Source organism: Oncorhynchus clarkii, chromosome 14, assembly GCF_045791955.1.
Source record: "Oncorhynchus clarkii lewisi isolate Uvic-CL-2024 chromosome 14, UVic_Ocla_1.0, whole genome shotgun sequence".
NCBI classification, from domain to species: domain Eukaryota; kingdom Metazoa; phylum Chordata; class Actinopteri; order Salmoniformes; family Salmonidae; genus Oncorhynchus; species Oncorhynchus clarkii.
This window is the reverse complement of record NC_092160.1, coordinates 10,297,794-10,316,787: the sequence shown is the minus strand read 5'-3', so window position 1 is coordinate 10,316,787 and position 18,994 is coordinate 10,297,794. Positions and strand designations below refer to the sequence as shown.

At 41.3% G+C, this 18,994-nt stretch overlaps 1 protein-coding gene across 1 annotated transcript; it reads right to left on the bottom strand.

The window, feature by feature from the left end:
- Positions 1-1,308: 1,308 nt before the first annotated feature.
- Positions 1,309-10,362, bottom strand: LOC139366242 (cysteine-rich hydrophobic domain 1). Its single transcript, XM_071103508.1, has 6 exons — positions 10,220-10,362; positions 9,001-9,055; positions 5,560-5,715; positions 5,124-5,180; positions 3,096-3,155; positions 1,309-2,903 (listed from the first exon to the last, which is right to left on the bottom strand). The coding sequence occupies exons 1-6, from the start codon at positions 10,360-10,362 to the stop codon at positions 2,853-2,855; spliced, it is 522 nt and encodes a 173-aa protein (XP_070959609.1). The 3' UTR covers positions 1,309-2,852.
- Positions 10,363-18,994: the final 8,632 nt, after the last annotated feature.

Sequence of the window (18,994 nt, the reverse complement as noted above, 5' to 3'; positions counted from 1 at the left end):
ATAAGCAGGAGTTATGGGTGGTTGCTGGCACCTGCAGAGTATGTTGAGAAACAGCTGTTGTGTAGGCATACTTAGACACCAGCAGAAACAGTTACTCCCTTAGCTTTCAATCATTGAATACCTAAAATGCAAGCATTTCAGTTTAACTGAGACCACAATTCTTGGTTAGATGATGCTGCAGGACCATAGCAAAATCAATCCATCTCTTTTCCCACAAGTAATGTGATAGAATGTACAAGAAATTGACTTCAACACTCAATGTGTGATACTTTAGAATCGTGTTTGTGGATGAATATTGGACCACACTTCTTCGTCTCATACTGGGATAAGGAAAATTGGAAATATATAATAAGGGTCTGGTTTTATTCAAAGAGACCATTTAGCTGAGATGTGACAGAGATTGAACCAAGAATTAAATGAATCCAAAATGGTTAGACCCGTTGTACACTACTACACACTCATAGCTCATCTCTCATGGTGTGTCAGTCTGCCCTCTGGAGGACACGGAAGGAAAGGCCCATTCACCCATCTCCACCTCTCCGCATGGTTACTTACTGTCTAAACTCCCCTCAATTGATTGTGTATGATCTTTGACATTAATATGAGGCTTTCGCAAAGGATAATACAATTTACACAACCCAAAGTGGTACTCCATTAGATTGGAGGGGTACTTAATACAGTAGTGATAGAAAAGTAAAGTAAGACAACCTCCCTTGATCCTGTAGACCAGGGGTATTAAACTCTTACCCTGTGAGGTCCGGATCCTGCTGGTTCTGTTCTACATGATAATTAATTGCACTCACCTGGTTTCCCAGGTCTAAATCAGTCCCTGATTAGAGAGGAACAATGAAAGAAATGCAGTGGTTCGTTCTGGCTTTGAGGTCCAGTTGAGCACTCTAGACCCGATTTCTTCATCCCAACTTCAACAGGACAATGTGAACAATAAATCCAAGAACAAAGAGGGTCTATAAAACAACCCACCACTCCAGTGTATGTATGGGGGTAGTGATATAGTAACCTATTAGATTTTGTCTACAAACTCAGGGGCCGCAGTTCCATTCCCTGAAAGGGCTAGCTATTTATGGTAATAGTATTCCAAATGTGTCAAGTCATTACAGGCCATCTTGTTAAGTTAATGATTCAGCACCTTGTTAAACATGACAAATTGTCAGGTTTCAGTAGCAGGCTGTGGGTAAAGTACATTACCACAAATAAGATGGTCTGTATAACTTAAATGATACTGAAGCATGTCAACAGTTAGCATGTGGTTTTCAGTTGGACCAACTTCAAGACTCTGGGAGAAAATTCAAAATCAACAATTTATTTCAGCTTTCCATAGGGATTGAGTTGTCATGACAAACATTTACAAGTACTCTGTAACAGGGCCAATACAAGTGAGCATGTCAACCTTAACAAGTACACACAGTTCCCTGACTGTGGTTCACCTAACATTCCAGTGGCATTGTAACACAGCAAAACTCTCAGCTACAAGTGAAGGACACAACACTAAGGCCTTACAGATTCAGTGATAGAAATTCAAAGCTCATATCCGATTGAGCTGACATATGCAGCGTTTACCGTGAACGCTGTCCTCACTAAAGCGGGAACATTGCCTTGAAATGTCAATCACGCTGTGAAGCTGAACTTCAGCGATGCGGATTGAATAGTGCACTAACGCTGGACAAAATGAATAACTAAGGAAACATTTATTTCAATATGTCACGTTCTCTAGGCTGTAATGTGTGTTTTTAACAACAAGGACAAAACACATTATAGGAAAATACAAAACTATAAAATGAACAAAGACAAAGCTGCAACAAAAAGATAGACAAAAAACCCCATTTTGACATGGAAGTGCCAAGTTGGAGTCTTTGTTTCCAGCAATACATCATAAAGTAGCCATCTCACGTTAAACTGGATGACACTTTTTAACCTTTTTTTCTTTAGTTGGCAAAACCACACAAATAACATGCATCACTAGTGTCAGTGTAAAATTACTCAGAACCTCAGTTTGACCATCCTCTGAAATCATGACATTTTGACGAGCTTAAGTGCAATTTTCTGTCCTAACTCTGGCATCACATACATTGTAAATTATATGGCTTACTAGGTAAACAGGCCCATATAAACTGGTAAGAGACATCTTTCATAAACAAAACTATGGTACAGCACTTTCTTGACAAAACAAATCAAAGATCTAAATCACAACGTAAACAACAGCGTACCACTGTACAGTTTATCCTAACATATTTACAGGTTCGTTTCAATTCTCCTGTACAGAGGGGTCATTTCCAAAGTAAAGAAAAAACATGATGCTGTTAAATAGTATGTTAGGCAAATTCAAGCATCACATCTACTTATTGTTTCAAAGAAGAATTGATTTGAGGAAATTAAACCCAATAACCAGAATTTGAACTTGGTGGGCTACAAAATGCTGGTCTCCTCCTGTCTTTTATATATATATATATATATATATATATAACATCCTTTATTGTTTTACATAAGGCGATGATGCTCTAGGTGTCCAATACTGATACGATACATGGCCTCGATTAATGATGGCTCTTTGGGCTAAATGCACTTTTCAACAGTATATTTTTGTTCAATCACTACTTGTATTACACACAACAAAAAGGGGGCATTTTTCTACTTTGAAAGGAACTGTGCAAAATCTGCCCTACAAAATCTGCTCTAAAGCAAAGTGACAGTGTTGCAATTTCTATTGTACAAGGTACTGGGAGATGGTAAGGGACATCTCTACACCGGTGCAGACCCTCATTTCAACATATATACAAGGCACTACGGATAGGAGTCAAGGGTCACACTGCAGGTCTCCCAACAGCCACCTCAGCTCAGTCCGGTCGGAATATAGGATATTTGGGTAAGAATTCTATAAGAATTACCTGTGGAGGGAAAACACTTATTCATTTCACACTTTTCTTTTTGAGAATTGAATCTTTCCAGTAGGCCCTGCTCTATTGTACAGTGCATAAATTACCATATATTTTGCATCTTATGATCTGAGACTTGTAATACTCCATATGTTGGCAAGAATCATATTCTGTTTTAGGGGAACATGAATGGGTTATACTTACATATTCCATCATATTGCTGCTTTCACATTTCCTTTTGCTGAGTTTCCAGTGCAGGCCCAGCTAAAGAGAAGAGGTGAAAGTAAGGACAGACATAACAGCGCACACGCACAGACACCCACATACTGTCTGGGTAGCTAATCTGTCAGATCTCCCCTAGTGTGAGGGGAATTTAGGAAAGGCTTTCAAACTACAGTGTGGGTCATAAATATTGGCAACCTTGACAAAGATTAGCAAAATATACTTTATAAAATAAATAATACAAATACTTAGCAGGTAGCCTAGTGGTTAGAGCGTTGGACTAGTAACCGAAAGGTTGCAAGATCAAAAAATCCCTGAGCTGACAAGGTAAAAAATCTGTCGTTCTGCCCCTGAACAAACCCACTGTTCCTAGGCTGTCATTGAAAATAAGAATTTGTTCTTAACTGACTTGCCTAGTTAAATAAAGGTTAAAAAAAATTGTGCACTGAAAACATTTGAAGATTCAATTATTTTATACTAATATGCTCAATTAAATAGATTTGTTAAAGAAGTAATACAAAAATTCTAAAAAAGATAAGGGTCAGAATATAGGCATACGTTTTCAGTACTTCAGCACCGTCCCCTTGCGAGGATAATGACCCTGAGCCTTTTTCTAAAATGTTATGAGATTGGAGAGCACAGTAGGAGGGGTCTTAGACCATTCCTCCATACAGAATCTTTCCAGATCCTTGATATCCTTCATCAGTGCTTATGAACTGCCCTCTTCAATTCAAACCACCGATTTTCAATGGGGTACAAGTTTGGAGACAGATGGCAATTGAAAAATGTCAATTAACCATTTCTTTGTGGATTTTGATGCACCACCACCACATCTCACAGTAGGTATGAGGTTATTTTCTGCATATGCTTCCGTTTTTTTCAACACCCAGCCCACCACTGGTATGCGTGGCCAAAGAGCTCTATTTTCATATCATCTGACCATAGACCGCCTGGGGTTTGATAAACAGCATTGGCACTTGAATTAGAACCGGTGCCATGGTCAGATAACAGGAAAATAGAGCTCTTTGGCCACGCACACCAGTGGTGGGTTTTGTGTTGAAAAACAGAAGCATATGTAGAAAATGACCCCATGCTTACTGTAAAATATGGTATTGGGCTGTATTGCTTCCACTGGTCCTTGTTAAAGGCCAATGGCGTCAAGAACTTTACCAAGTACCAGGACATTTTAGACAAAAACCTGTTTGCCTCTGCCAGGAGGTAGATCTTCCAGTAAGAAAACAACCCCAACACTAATCAGAATTCACAAAGAAATGGTTCATTGACCACAAAATCAACATTTTGCAATGGCCAGTCTCCAAACTTGTACCACATTAAAGAAAATCGGTGGTTTGAATTGAAGAGAGCAGTCCATAAGCACAGACGAAGGATTTCAAGGATCTGGAAAGATTCTGTATGGAGGAATGGTCTAAGACCCCTCCCAATGTATACTCAGATATCATAAAACATTTTAGAAATAGACTCGTTATCCTCACAAGGTGAGGGTGCTGGAGTATTGATAACAATGTTTATTTACTTGCTAAACAAAATCTCTTTCTTTGAGCAATTGTATTTGTATAAAATAATATAACGGTCCCAGGTGGCTCAGTCGGTAGATCATGGCGCTTGCAACGCCAGGGTTGTGAGTTCGATTCCCACGGGGGACCAGTATGAAAATGTATAGCTTAGAGGGAAATTTGTTTTAAGGGTTCAAGTTTACATGAGTTAACGACCATTATCCATCAGAAACCTGCTACTTTAACATCGCTTAAAGATGGAATGCGCAGTAGGGGGAAACAGCGCTACTGGCCATCCCACCCCACTGTTGTTGTTTTTGTTTCCAAGCTGAGGGAGCGTCGTCCAGCATGGTAAAAATAAAAAAAAAGGTGTGTAGTACATATTGTGCTCTTCTATCGCAAATGGACGTTGCTGTTTCACCATTAACGATTGCTTCACAACTGACGGAACTGTTATGGTCTTTCAGACAGGTGCTAATATTCCATTTGTTCTTACCTTGTGATATAACCGGTTGTTTTCCCATTCTAACAACTTCTGAATAGATCTTCTCGCCTGTTTGTAAAGGAGCACATACAACATTGAAATGTTTTCTAGTAATTACCTTGACTTCACACTCTTTTACAAATGACAATAACAGCAACCACAGTATTATATGACAAAGAGACATTTATGGACTGAACTCCTTTTACCAGCTTGTCATTTCCACTTCACAATAACACTGGGTCGAGGCACCACCTTTCAGTGGCGTACCCTTCAGCTGGACAGGCCTTCAATGGTGCAATGTATCATTTTTACACACAAGTTGTTATTGCCTGCTTAAGACCAATACGGCTGGATTTGTAAACTAGCCCATGAGTAATGAGTGGGCCTGCTGACTTATGTAGAGTGGGACTGTGCAGCAGACATCACACGAGGGCTGATTGAGACTTACTCTCTTGTTGAGGCATATAACGGGCCACAGACTGAAGCCCACCGTACAGCAACAGCACAGGCAGCCGCAAAGAAGCCACTTCACATTGACAGGCAAGTTCTTCTTCAAGCAAGCGTTCACTCTGCTGATACTGGTTTTAAACTCCTCTGGAGCCACCTGGAGAAGAAGCAGGGGAAGGGAGGAAGGAGTGGATAGGAAATGTCAGACAGAGGAAATGTGGTTGTAATTGGTATAGTTTTTATCTTATTGGTAATTCTCTCTTTGAGACAAATCAGCTCATAATTGTTTTCAATCATTTGAGCTTAAAATAGTTTTTCATCTGAAGCAATAGTGCTGAGCAATTTACCAAAATATCAGTTATTAAACAACTAATTGACTGATATTGGTTACATTTTTGGAATTCTATTTGGTTCAGGTTTTTTCTGTGAGCTCGATGCGCAGTTTCTCCAGAGCTAAATCAGACCAAGCCCGAAATGTGGGATGAAATAGGGAGTTGTAGTTTCCAACAGGCCAATATTCTTCATAGTTTCGTGGTAATTAACGACAATGACCATAATCCATTGCGTGCCTGGTCTGTGTGTTTCTTTTACACCGGCTACTGTACATTAGGTTAGTGAGGGGCAGACATGAAGGGGGAGAAAAGAGATAGAAGAATGCGCAATTGAGAGGGATAGAGAGCAGTTGCTTAGTGAGGTCTCTACCTGAAAAGACATGACTGATAATTGGCATTCAGCAGTCATGAATGTATGCCTTAATTACACTGAAAAATATGCAAACGCAGCATGCAGCAATTTCAAAGATTTTACTGAGTTACAGTTCATATAAGGAAATCAGTCAAGTGTAATAAATTCATTAGGCCCTAATTTATGGATTTCACATGACTGGGAATACAGATGTGCATCAATTGGTCAGAGATTTAAAAAAATTAAAAAAAATTAAGTAGGGGCAGGGATCAGAAAACCTGTCCGTATCTGGTGTGACCACTATTTGCTTCATGCAGCGCGACATCTTCTTCGCATAGAGTTGATCAGGCTGTTGATTGTAGCCTGTGGAATGTTGTCCCGCTCCTCTTTAATGGCTGTGTGAAGTTGCTGGATATTGGCGGGAACTGGAACACGCTGTCGTACACGTCGATCCAGAACATCCCAAACATGCTCAATGGGTGACGTGTCCGAGTATGCAGGCCATGGAAGAACTGGGACATTTTCATCTTCCAGGAATTGTGTACAAATCAATGCGACATGGAGCCGTGTATTATCATGCTTAAACATGATGGCAGCGAATAAATGGCACGACAATGGGCCTCGGGATCTGTCATGGTATCTCTGTGCATTCCAATTACCATCAATAAAATGCAATTGTGTTCATTGTCCGTAGCTTATGCCTGCCCATACCATAACCCCACCACCACCGGGCATTCTGTTCACAACGTTGACATCAGCAAACCACTCGCCCTCGTGACACTATACACTCTGTCTCCCATCTGTCCGTTACAGTTGAAACCGGGATTCATCGGCGAAGAGCACACTTCTCCAGAGTGCCAGTGGCCATCGAAGGTTAGCATTTGCCCACTGTCACGACCCTGGTGAGGACGACGAGCACACAGATGAGCTTCATTGAGACTGTTTCTGACAGTTTGTGCAGAAATTCTTTGGTTATGCAAACCCAAAGTTTCATCAGCTGTCTGGGAGGCTGGTTTCAGACGATCCCGCAGGTAAAGAAGCCGGATGTGGAGGTCCTGGGCTGGCGTGGTTACATGTGGTCTGCGGTTGTGAGGCCGGTTGGACGTACTGCCATATCTCTAAAATGACTTTGGTGACAACTTATGGTAGAGAAATTAACATTCAATTTTCTGGCAACAGCTCTGGTAGACATTCCTGCAGTCAACATGCCAATTGCATGCTTCCTCAAAACGTGAGACATCTGTGGCATTGTGTTGTGTGACAAAACTGCATATTTTAGAGTGGCTTTTTATTGTCCACAGCACAAGGTGCACCTGCCATGCTGTTTAATCAGCTTCTTGATATGCCACACCTGTCAGGTAGATGGATTGTCTTGGGAAAAGAGAAATACTCACTAACAGGGATGTAAACAAATTTGTGCACACCATTTTTGAAAAATAAGCTTTTTGTGAGTATGGAACATTTCTGTGTTCTTTTATTTCAGCTCATGGTACCAACACTTTACATGTTGATTTATATTTTTGTTCAGTATACTTTGAAGAAGTACAAAATGTGATTTTTTAATTTGATTTTGTCACCAGCATAGGCAGCAGCTCTTTAGAGATGAGTTGACTTGGAATGTAATAAAATAAAATGTAATATATACAACCAAAATATTTTATTAAAGTGAATAAATGATGGCTAATAAGTGATACGCAGTAATGGCCAGTCACTACCATCATGGGTCTTCATAATTGTTTTATTCTGTGTTGTTACAGCATTCAAAACCACATAATGCATTTAATGTTTAAAGCCGAAATCAAAAACCGTGATCATTTTTTAAATAATCAAACTATCTCAAAAGGCACTAATCGCTCAGGAATATGAATAAAAAACAAACACCTGAAAGGGAAAGTAGGAGAAAGGCAACCACTTCCGTGAAAAACTCCTTTAAATTTGTATTTTTATTTTTATAATAAAACCTGTACTGTAGTCTACAGGATCAAAGAGCCTTAGAAAACAAATGGGTGGCCTAGATATTTGGAGATGCTATCCAGAGATCAAATCTCTTACTAGTACGCCTGTAACTTGCTAACCAATCTCTTGTCTATTCACGGCAGAGAGGGACTAAAGGGAGAGATAAGCTCAGTGCCTGTGGCAGCGGCCATCCAAACAACATGAATGGATGCTAATTCCTCTCTGGGTCTGTACGCCATAAAACTGGGGTCGTAATCTTTTATGACAGGATGCAAAGGTCTCTTTGCAAACAGAATAGGAATAAGGGCCTGCTGATCTGCACCCTTCAATCATCATAATTGTGACCTCTTCCATCATGTCACCATTGGTCACAATACTGGAGAGACTTTTTATTGCCCTGCACTTCCCTCTGCCTGCTCTTATCCCTTTAGCCTTTTTGTGTTTGAGTGTCTGACCCAGGAAGCTGCCCTTTCTTGTGCATGGCACAGTCTTTATTTCCTTCTTTTATCACCTGGAGCTGTGTCCCCGACCAACTGGGCTCCAAAGACGGCTTACTCATTGACAGAGCTTCACTTCAGCTTTGGATACACCGTGGTGTGTTGCTCCATCATATCAAAAGCACTTAAGAAGCGTGAGAGGTAATTCAGGGATGGTCTGATTTGTCAAAGGGCAAATAGAACAATGGTGCCACCATAATAGCTTAAATTGCTTAATTCGCATCCCAGTCCAAATCATTTGGCAAGCACAAAACATTGCTTTGGGGAAATGCATGAGACGATGCTAATGAATTGGGTTACTGTACCTTTCCCGTGAGTACTGAGGGAAACTCCGTGTCAAATTTGTTGCTCAAGCCAAACCTGTCAAAAAGAAACATACAAAAATGGTAGAGATTAAACAAACTTTCCATTGGACATGTATAAAGTACTATACTGTGACTATGGGCTGTCACAAGGGGAACCTGGCATGGTTTTTTATGGAGATGGAATAACAGACACTGTACTCTCTACAAATAAATACCTATAAATGTACCTAACACTTTACAATGTACAGACAGCAAAACAAAAATGCATTTCCTGAATAACCTGTAATTTCTTTCATTATGTGAATAGCTTCCCCTGTTGATACAATTCAATATGATGACAAGGATACACCATATGCATAACGCAGTTGTGGAGACTAGAGGAAGTATACTTGACTATTTTGATAAAAAGCTAAGGAATGGGCCTGGGGAAATGTAAGGACTCGCAAACGCATAGACAGAGGTATGGATGCAAGGACTGACCATCCATGATACCAAAATTACAGTTTTAACCATGTGTTGCAGTTATACAGTGTTTAACATTTATCTACATTGTTTACGAACATTGGAGTAAAACAATGCTTATTTTGCGTTCTGATGGCATAGGACAGTTGGACTAAACTCAGGAGGCATTTATAAGTTATATTTTTCTAAAATCAATGGGCATAGCTAACTTAATATCATAAATGTATAGAGCCAAGTCCAAAATGGATTCTAGTTTTGCAGGGAGTAACGTTAGCTTAACACAGAATGTTAAATCTATGGATGGGAAGCTAGCAAGCTTGCTGGAAATAGTATTGGTTCATCACCACAATTTGAATAAGCCAGCCCTGTCAAAATATTCACTAGTTACCGTAGATGTCATGTTGGCTTGTCATTTTTGTTACAGTAGATGCTATGTTAGGCTAGTTTGCAGGCAACCAGTGTAGATAGCTAACGTTAGCTACCTAGTTCGCACAACTATAGTTACGCGAACTAAGTTAGCTAGTCAACTATAAAGCAGGAATAGCAGGTAACGTTACACAATAGATCACCCTTGCCTCATCAATGAAGACAAATGTAACAGTTTTGTCCTAATATAAGACCAGACAGCTGACTGTTATTGCCACGGCCTAGTGGTAAGTTGTATTTCATAGCATTGTTGTGGCAGGCTAGCTAGCTAGCAAGCTGATGAGGTAGAACAACATAACGAATCATAACGACTGCGCTTTGGATTGCTTACACGGTGATGTGCCCGGCCCCTCGCATAATCACAGGTTCTGGGCAATATTTAACAAGATGTTCTTCACTCACTACACGTTCATCTTCCTCGTCTAACTCATAGATGGTATCAAAATCCGCCATGTTGGGTAGTAAGACGCTCATGACGTTTTCGTCACTGCCAGCATGACATCAACAACCAGTAATGCCACGTTCAAAACAACTGGGAACACGAAAATCTCCGACTTCAGTGCGTTCAAAACAACTGGGAACTTCGGGGGGGAGAGAACTACCTCCGACCGGGAAAATCGTTTTGAACAGTCATCCAACTCGGGAACTCGGACCTCTTTCTTTCCGACCTGAATATCACTGACATCATGATTTGACCGAGCTCAGCCTCCGCAGAGTGTCTGGAAAAGTGACGGATATAATTTCATATCATCTAAGTTTATAATTTTTAAAGAATACAATAAAGTAGGCTTCACTGCACTCTATACTCCTCTGTAAACCGGTCATCTCTGTATACCCGTCGCAAGATACACTGGTTGTTGATTATTTATAAAAAACCCTATTAGGCCTCACTCCCTCCTATCTGAGATATCTACTGCAGCCCTCATCCTCCCCATACAAAACCCGTTCTGCCAGTCACATTCTGTCAACCCTTAAGCACACACACCCCTGGGTCGCTCATCTTTTCAGTTCGCTACAGCTAGCGACTGGAACGAGCTGCAACAAACAGTCAAACTGGACAGTTTTATCTCAATCTCTTCATTCAAAGACTCAATCATGGACACTCTTACTGATAGTTGTGGCTGCTTTGCGTGATGTATTGTTATCTCTACCTTCTTGCCCTTTGTGTTGTTGTCTGTGTCCAATAATGTTTGTACCATGTCTTGTGCATTTCCATGTTGTGTTGCTACCATGCTGTGTTGCTACCATGCTGTGTTGCTACCTTGTTATGTTGTTGTCTTAGGTATCTATTTATGTAGTGTTGTCTCTCTTGTCGTGATGTGTATTTTGTCCTATGTTCTTTTTATTTTTTAAATATATATATATATATATGTAACCCAGCCCCTGTCTCCGCAGGAGGCCTTTGGCCGTATGGTAGGCCATCATTGACTTGCCTAGTTAAATAAAGGTTAAATGAAAATAAAAAAGAATAATACAGATATCAATAGCAGACTACACATCAGGGGCATCATGCACCAAAACATCTGAGGGAGCACAAAGTATGGAAGCCCCCAGTCTGGAAGATGGGAGAATTTAGAATTTTCCAAAACTATGAAACATATTTTTCCTGCAATCTAGAGCCCTAAACATTATGCTGAATTCTATGTTCAAAATATGTTTATTTTCTGCATATCTAATCATACTTCTTGAGCTGTCTGTATCCTCCTGAGAGGTGGTTATTTTTTTAAAGGTTCAATGCAGCCGTATTTATCTCAATATCAAATAATTTCTGGGTAACAATTACGTACCTTACTGTGATTGATTACTGTGAATAAACATATGTAGCTTCTTAGCAAAGAGCAATTTTTCAAGCAAGAGTTTTGCTAGGACTGTCTGGGAGTAGTCTGTGTGGGGGAGGGGAAAACTAAAAATTAGCTGTTATTAGCAGAGAGAGTTGGAACTCTTTCTTATTGGTCTGGTTAACTAATTTACTCCTGGTGATGTCACCAGGCAGGCCAAAACTCCATCCCACCAAAACAGGCTGCAATCTTTTCCAACAGCTCTTACACTAAAAGGGTATTATAATAATTTTCGCAATTTCACAGTATTATTCCAAGCTCACAGTGTGGAAATATACACTGAACAAAAATATAAACGCAATATGTAAAGTGTTGGTCCCATGTTTCATGAGCTGAAGTAAAACATCTCAGAAATCTTCAATATGGACAAAAAGCATATTTTTCTCAGATTTTGTGCATGGATTTCATTGCATTCCTGTTAGTGAGCATTTCTCCTTTGCCAAGATAATCCATTCACATGACAGGCCTGGAATATCAAGAATTTGATTAAACAGCATGATCATGACACAGGTGCACCTTGTGCTGGGGACAATAAAAGGCCACTAAAATATGCAGTTGTGTCACACAACACAATGCCACAGATGTCTCAAGTTGAGGGAGCATGCAATTGGCATGCTGACTCCAGGTATGTCCACCAGAGCTGTTGCCAGAGAATTTAATGTTAATTTCTCTGCCATAAGCATCAATTTTGAGAATCTGGCAGTACGTCCAACCGGCCTCACAACTGCAGACAGACCATGTGCGTGGCTTCGGGTGGGAGAGCAGTTTGCTGATGTCAATGTTTTAAGCAGAGTGCCCCATGGTGGCGGTGGGATTATGGTATGGGCAGGCACAAGCTACAGACAATGAACACAATTGCATTTTATTGATGGCAATTGGAATGTACAGAGATACCATGATGCGATCCTGGAGCCCATTGTCGTGCCATTCATGTTTCAGCATGATAAGCCCCATGTTGCAAGGATCTGTACACAATTCCTTGAAGCTGAAAATGTCTGAGTTCTTCCATGGCCTGCATACTCACCAAACATGTCACCCATTGAGCATGTTTGGGATGCTCTGGATTGACATGTAGGGCAATGTGTGTTCATGTTCCTGCCAAAAGCATGATCAACTCTATGCGAAGGAGATGTATCGCGCTGACTGAGGAAAATGGTGGTCGCACCAGATACTGACTGGTTTTCTGATCCACGCCCCTACCTTTTTTTTAAGGTGTCTGTGAACCACAGATGTTTATCTGTATTCCAAGTCATGTGAAATCCATAGATTAGGACCTAATGGATTTTTTTTCAATTGACTGATTTCCTTATATGAACTCAGTAAAATATATTTTTATTTAACCCCTTTTTCTCCCCAATTTCGTAGTATCCAATTGTTAGTAGCTACTATCTTGTCTCATCGCTACAATTCCAGTACGGGCTCGGGAGAGACGAAGGTTGAAAGTCATGTGTCCTTCTTAACACAGCGCGCATCCAACCCGGAAGCCAGCTGCACCAATGTGTCTTATTCAGTCAATTTAGTATTACTTGCTTTATAAAGTGTACCAACCTTGCCAGCACAACTAGTATTGCTTTAGAGCCCTAATAAAACAAGTTAGATTGGTCCTTTTACTACTGTTCAAATGTGCAAAAATGTATTTGAAATTTACCCGTACACATCAACAACTGTCGTTTTATAGAATAACACAAGATATGCCCCCCACTACGACATACATGTGTATCTGAAGTGCAGCCGTCGCTTAAGTAGGCCTACACATAATTTTTGCCTACCAACCAGTGTTGCCAATTTAGCAACTTAGTCGCTATATTTAGCAAGTATTCAGACCCTTCTAGCGACACATTTTCAAAAAAGCGACTAGCGACTTTTTCTGGTGTTATTGGAGACTTTTGGAGAGGTCACAGGCGGCCCAGTCCTTGCGCAGCAGTCTTTCCCAGCTGCAGTCAGAGCAGGACATGTTCACCCCTCTGCGTCCAGACTGCAAATGAATCGCACATGCGGGAAGCTGCCGCTGGCTGATCCCGCTCTGGCTTACATTCAGGGCGGGATGTAAATGTAAAATGTTCTTTGTCTAAAATAAATCACTGCACAAAAATAAATCACTGCATTTGACTCACACAGCCTCAGTCACTTACTCACCTTGTCCACTGTGTGTGTGCCTCTCTGTGACATAAGCTAAACTTCTAGCTGGCTAGCTCATCATGTCTCAGTCTAAACTGTACACTCACAAATACAGAAAGGAGTGGGAATCAAACCCTGAATGAAAATGGCTGGTTGAAGCTGTTTATTGGAGGTGATACACAGGCATACTGCCAGTATTGTAAGGCTAATTTCTACAACAAACTTAGTGATGTAAAAAAAACACATGACAACTCAAAAACATACTCAAAAGGCAAAGCCTTATAACAGTTCCACCCAAAACAAGCTGCCATTTATGGTTAAAAAAAAATTACTCTAAAAAAGGCTGAGGCCACCATGGCATTAGCTATCGCTGTTCACTGTTCTATGCTGGCATGTGTTCACATTAGAGAAGTATGTAGAGCTGCTTTCTCAGACTCCACTGCTGCTACCCTCTTCAAAAGATTAATGGTGTTCTAGCACCATACTTTCAGAAAAAGTTGGTGACCAGCGTTTCAGCCTCCTCCTCAATGAGTCCACAGATGTAAGTGTTTCTAAGTACCTGGGGGTTGTGATAAGATACTTTAGTGACACCAATCAGACAATTGTATCAACATTTCTGGGGCTTGTTGAGTTGGAGGGAAGAGATGCCAAATCTATAGCCCGTGCTGTTGTGGCTTTCCTCGACAAGTGGTCTTAAAAAAGAGACACTCCTGGGGATAGGGACTGACAATGCCTCTGTTATGATGGAGATTAACATTGGGGTCCATAAAGTGCTGAAGGAGGAGTATGGCCTCAAATATCTGGTTCTTATTTGCTGTGTGTGCCACTCTCTGCAGCTTGCTTTAAGTCATGCTTCCAATGACATCATCCCCCGTAGTGTGGAGTACTTGGTACGAGAGACTGGTTTTCAGTGTCTACAAAGCACAGGGAGGCCTACAAGACCATATATGAGACCATCAACTGTGGTGAGAAACCTTTACAGATAACCAAGGTGTGTGCCACATGTTAGCTCTCCATTGAACCCGCGGTTTCACGCATTTTGGACCAGTGGGAGGAGCTTAGGCTGCATTTCGCAGTCACCAAGTCCAGTGAACACTGCTACATGGCTGAGGTTTTATACTCCTGGTACAGTGATCCTCAAAACATATTGTATCTGACTCTTTTGAAGGTAGTGCTAGGTGAGGTACAGTTGGCCATCAAGGCTTTTGAGGGAGAGCAAGTAGATCCTCTTAAGCTACTTTAGCCTGATCAAGTCTGTGAGCAGCAGGGTGCTGAATCCACTGGCAAATGTTGATGTACTCAAAGGGTCAATAGATGGATACATCAGTCCCAAACCGTACCTTGGTTACCTTTTTGAGTCAAAGGCAGCTGAGCTCCACCTTGCGCCTGAGGATGAAAACAATGTCCGAAAGCGGTGTGTAGCCTTCACCATCTCCCTCACTAATGAGTTGAGGATGAGACTGCCAGACAACATCGAAGCGGTGTGTAGCCTTCACCATCTCCCTCACTAATGAGTTGAGAATGAGACTGCCGGACAACATCGAAGCATTGTAGTACATGTCAGTTTTCAATGTGGAGGAAACTCTAAAGCACAATAAGAGCCCTGGAGAAATAGAAAAAATAGCCAAGCTCCTTGTCTACTCCCCTGCAGAGATAGACAAGATTGTCTAGCAATGGCGTGCCATCCATCTTAGTAAATAAAATTAGACAAAAAACACACTGGGCTTCTGGAGTCAGATTTGGAAGTTCAGGGATGCAGCTAATATCAACCCATTTCAAGAACTTGCCATGGCTGCTGTGTCTGTGTTGTCTTTGCCACACTCGAATGCTGAAGTCGAGAGAGTATTCAGCCAGATGAGTGTGGTAAAAAGCAAACTTAGAAATCGGATGTCCTTGCAGACCCTTAACTCCATCCTGTACATTCGATATGGACTGAAGCTGTCTGGTGAGGCTTGCTATGAGCACCAGCTGCCTGATAATGTTTTGCAGCTTTTTGGCACATCAGCTGCTTACTCATTTACGTCAGCTCCCTCAGTTGCTGAACCTGCCATAGAGAGCCTTGACCAAAATGACGATGACCTACTCTTTCTGTGAGCCAGCACAGTCTGTGTGTGTATGGAGGGGGGTCTGGATTTTTTACCTGAATTAGGGTCACACTAGTTACCATAATTTTCTCACATTGCCATTGACAGTTATTTCTATTGTCTCTTTTTGGTCCATTTAGTTTGTTAATGTAGATTGTATACAAAAATGTAAAAAAATTTATGGTTAAAAACGTTAATGTTCTACTGTGACTTGTAGGCTTCTAAGTGGACCATAAGGTTAAAAACCACTAAACACTAAACTAAAAAACAAAACTTTTTTTTTTAAACTAAGTAACTCCGCCAGAGTGTCTCTTTTGGGTCACTTTTGCCGGTCCCAAGCCCGGATGAAGGAGGAGGGTTGGAATTGTGACATAAAAAAAAACAAGAATCGACAGAAGAAAGTTCATTTGTAGTTCTAAGGTTGTTTTTTACTCACTTTTTGTCTCTCCCACGACGTTATTCCTCTCTCCTACAGCATCTATCACAATTACATGCCCATGGCCAATTATGCAAACTAGGTGATGACATCATTTAGCGACTTCTAGCGACTTTTAGGACAGACAATAGCTACTTTCCTTACTGAGGAGTTGGTCACACTGCTACCAACATGCACAGATCAGCTCGACAGAATGAGCACCAACCACTAGGCTATCAAAGATTCTTACAGGCTTCACAGCTTAAAGCTGTAATATGTAACTTTTTGGGCGACCCCACCAAATTCACTTAGAAATGTGAGTTATAGATCTGTCTTTCTCATTGAAAGCAAGTCTAAGAAGCAGTAGTTGTTTTGTGTGTGCTTTTTCTTTTTTCGCACCATTGGTTAAAGCCTGTAAGTAAGCATTTCACTGTAAGGTCTACCTACACCTGTTGTATTCGGCGCACGTTACAAATAAACTTTGATTTGATTTGACCAGCTTCAAACAGCTGAAAATGCAATATTTTTGGTTACAGAAAACATATTTCACAGCGGTTTAAACGGTACAATGATTATCTACACCAGGGGTAGGCAACCCTGTTCCTGGAGTGCCGCAAGTACTGCAGGATTTTGTTCCAACTAGGCACCACACCAAGACCAACTGAGCTAATTGATCAGTTCAGTGATTGCCTAAATTCAACACACCTGGTTTTCCAGGTCTGTTAAATAAAAAACATGAAGCTCCTGCGGCACTCCAGGACCAGGGTTGCCTACCCCTGCTCGACACTATACGTGATTGTTTTGTCACATAAACTGAAATTAGGCTAACTATTAGAATTTTAGAAACCAGGAAATGGCAGAGTGATTTCTGTGACACTATGCTGTTTTCGCAATGAACGTGACCAAGTCGCCTCCAGGTGCGCAATATTTTCTGTGTGGGAGAGTTTCACACACACACTCTATAACAAGAGAGCAGGGGGGGGGCGAAAAAGTAGGCTTTGTGTCGTTTTCATAGTATTGACATCACTTTTACAGTAGTCTATCACACAACGACTGTGTACTGCAAATGAATTATTTTAGTAGGCTACACACGGTATTGGTCCTACTACTGCCACATACAAAATGTAACAAAATGGAGGCCTATCTGAAATGCATCCATATACACAACAACTGTCATTTTGCCACAAGAAAGCATGCCATGTTGAACAGAAGCCTCACAAAGACTGGTAGCCCAAGATGCACTAATTAAAACAGCACACACTGTAACCATTGATTCAGGACCACGGACAGAAAGCAACCCCAGTCAGCAAGGTGAAAGGATCATGTACAATGTGAGTGGACAGCCAGGACAACAGGAGCACTATGCCAGGGATCATCTCAGAGCACAACCAATTACGCTACATTGGACATTGTCCCTATACCAATCAAATAATACAAAGCTGTATATCTATGAAGTAAAAAGCAAAGGCCTAAACTATACAATACATTCAAAAAGGTATCTTACCATTTAGATGAGTTGCAGTCTCCTTGATGCTGTGTTGAACCTTATGAGAAGTTTCTGATTCCATTCTCCTTTCCAGAGAAGTTTACTTGTTAGGTCCCTCTCAAATTGGGCTTTTCGTTGATGTGTTCAGAGTCTGTGCTTATAGAATACGTTCTTCAGGGTGGAGAATGAATTTTTGCACATTGCTGCTTGTGGCTGGGGTAACGGATGTGCAGCTGCTTGTTGTGATTTTACACTTGTGCTGGTGCTAGGCCCTGGCTCTTGTGAATCTTGTTGGTCAGCAGGCAGCATGGGGGACATGCGGGAATTACATTGGATATTAGGTTCCTCAACCTCGGTGGTCGGGCCTGCAGGCTGGTCAGTGAACTTGGCATTTCTCTCGACATGGTGGTCCTCAGTTTTTTTGCTCTTGGCAGTTCTCAGCCATTTTCGGATATCCATGCTGATCAAAGCTCAGCCAACTAGCTATAATTATTCTGTGCCCTGCTACCAAAACTTAACGAAGCTAGTAGCTACTAGCTATCCTGTTGTTAGCTGTATCTGTCTGCAAAGGTGAAAAACATTTCCCCCTCTCTGTGAGAAAGCACAAATTATATGTGGTGAGTCCACGCCTGGCTTTGCCTGCTTGCTAGCCTAGCTAAAGCCTTCATAAAATGTCTAGGTGCTAAGTATTATTACAGAGAAAAAACAACAGTCTTGAACAAATTCCCACATATGCTGAGCACTTGTTGGCTGCTTTTCCTTCACTCTGCGGTCCAACTCATCCTAAACCATCTGAATTAGGTTGAAGTCGGTTGATTGTGGAGGCCAATTCATCTGATGCAGGACTCCATCACTGTCCTTCTTGGTCAAATAGCCCTTACACAACCTGGAGGTGTGCTGGGTCATTGTCCTGTTGAAAAACAAATGATAGTCCCACTAAGCACAAACCAGATGGGATGGCGTATCACTGCAGAATGCTGTGGTAGCCATGCTGGTTAAGTGTGCCTTGAATTCTAAATAAATCACAGACAGTGTCACCAGCAAAGCACTCCCACACCATCACACCTCCTCCTCCATGCTTCACGGTGGGAACCACACATGCGGAGATCATCCGTTCACCTACTCTGCGTCTTACAAAGACGCGGCAGTTGGAACCAGAAATCTC

Bases quoted from the DNA above. Each gene is read 5' to 3' on its own strand.
- LOC139366242 (XM_071103508.1), bottom strand. From the start codon at position 10,362: ATGAGCGTCTTACTACCCAACATGGCGGATTTTGATACCATCTATGAG. The intron at 9,056-10,219 runs GTAAGCAATCCA...TCTTTTTGACAG, and splicing joins GGGGCCGGGCACATCACCGT to GTTTGGCTTGAGCAACAAAT. The intron at 3,156-5,123 runs GTAAGAACAAAT...TCTTCTCTTTAG, and splicing joins ACAACCGGTTATATCACAAG to CTGGGCCTGCACTGGAAACT.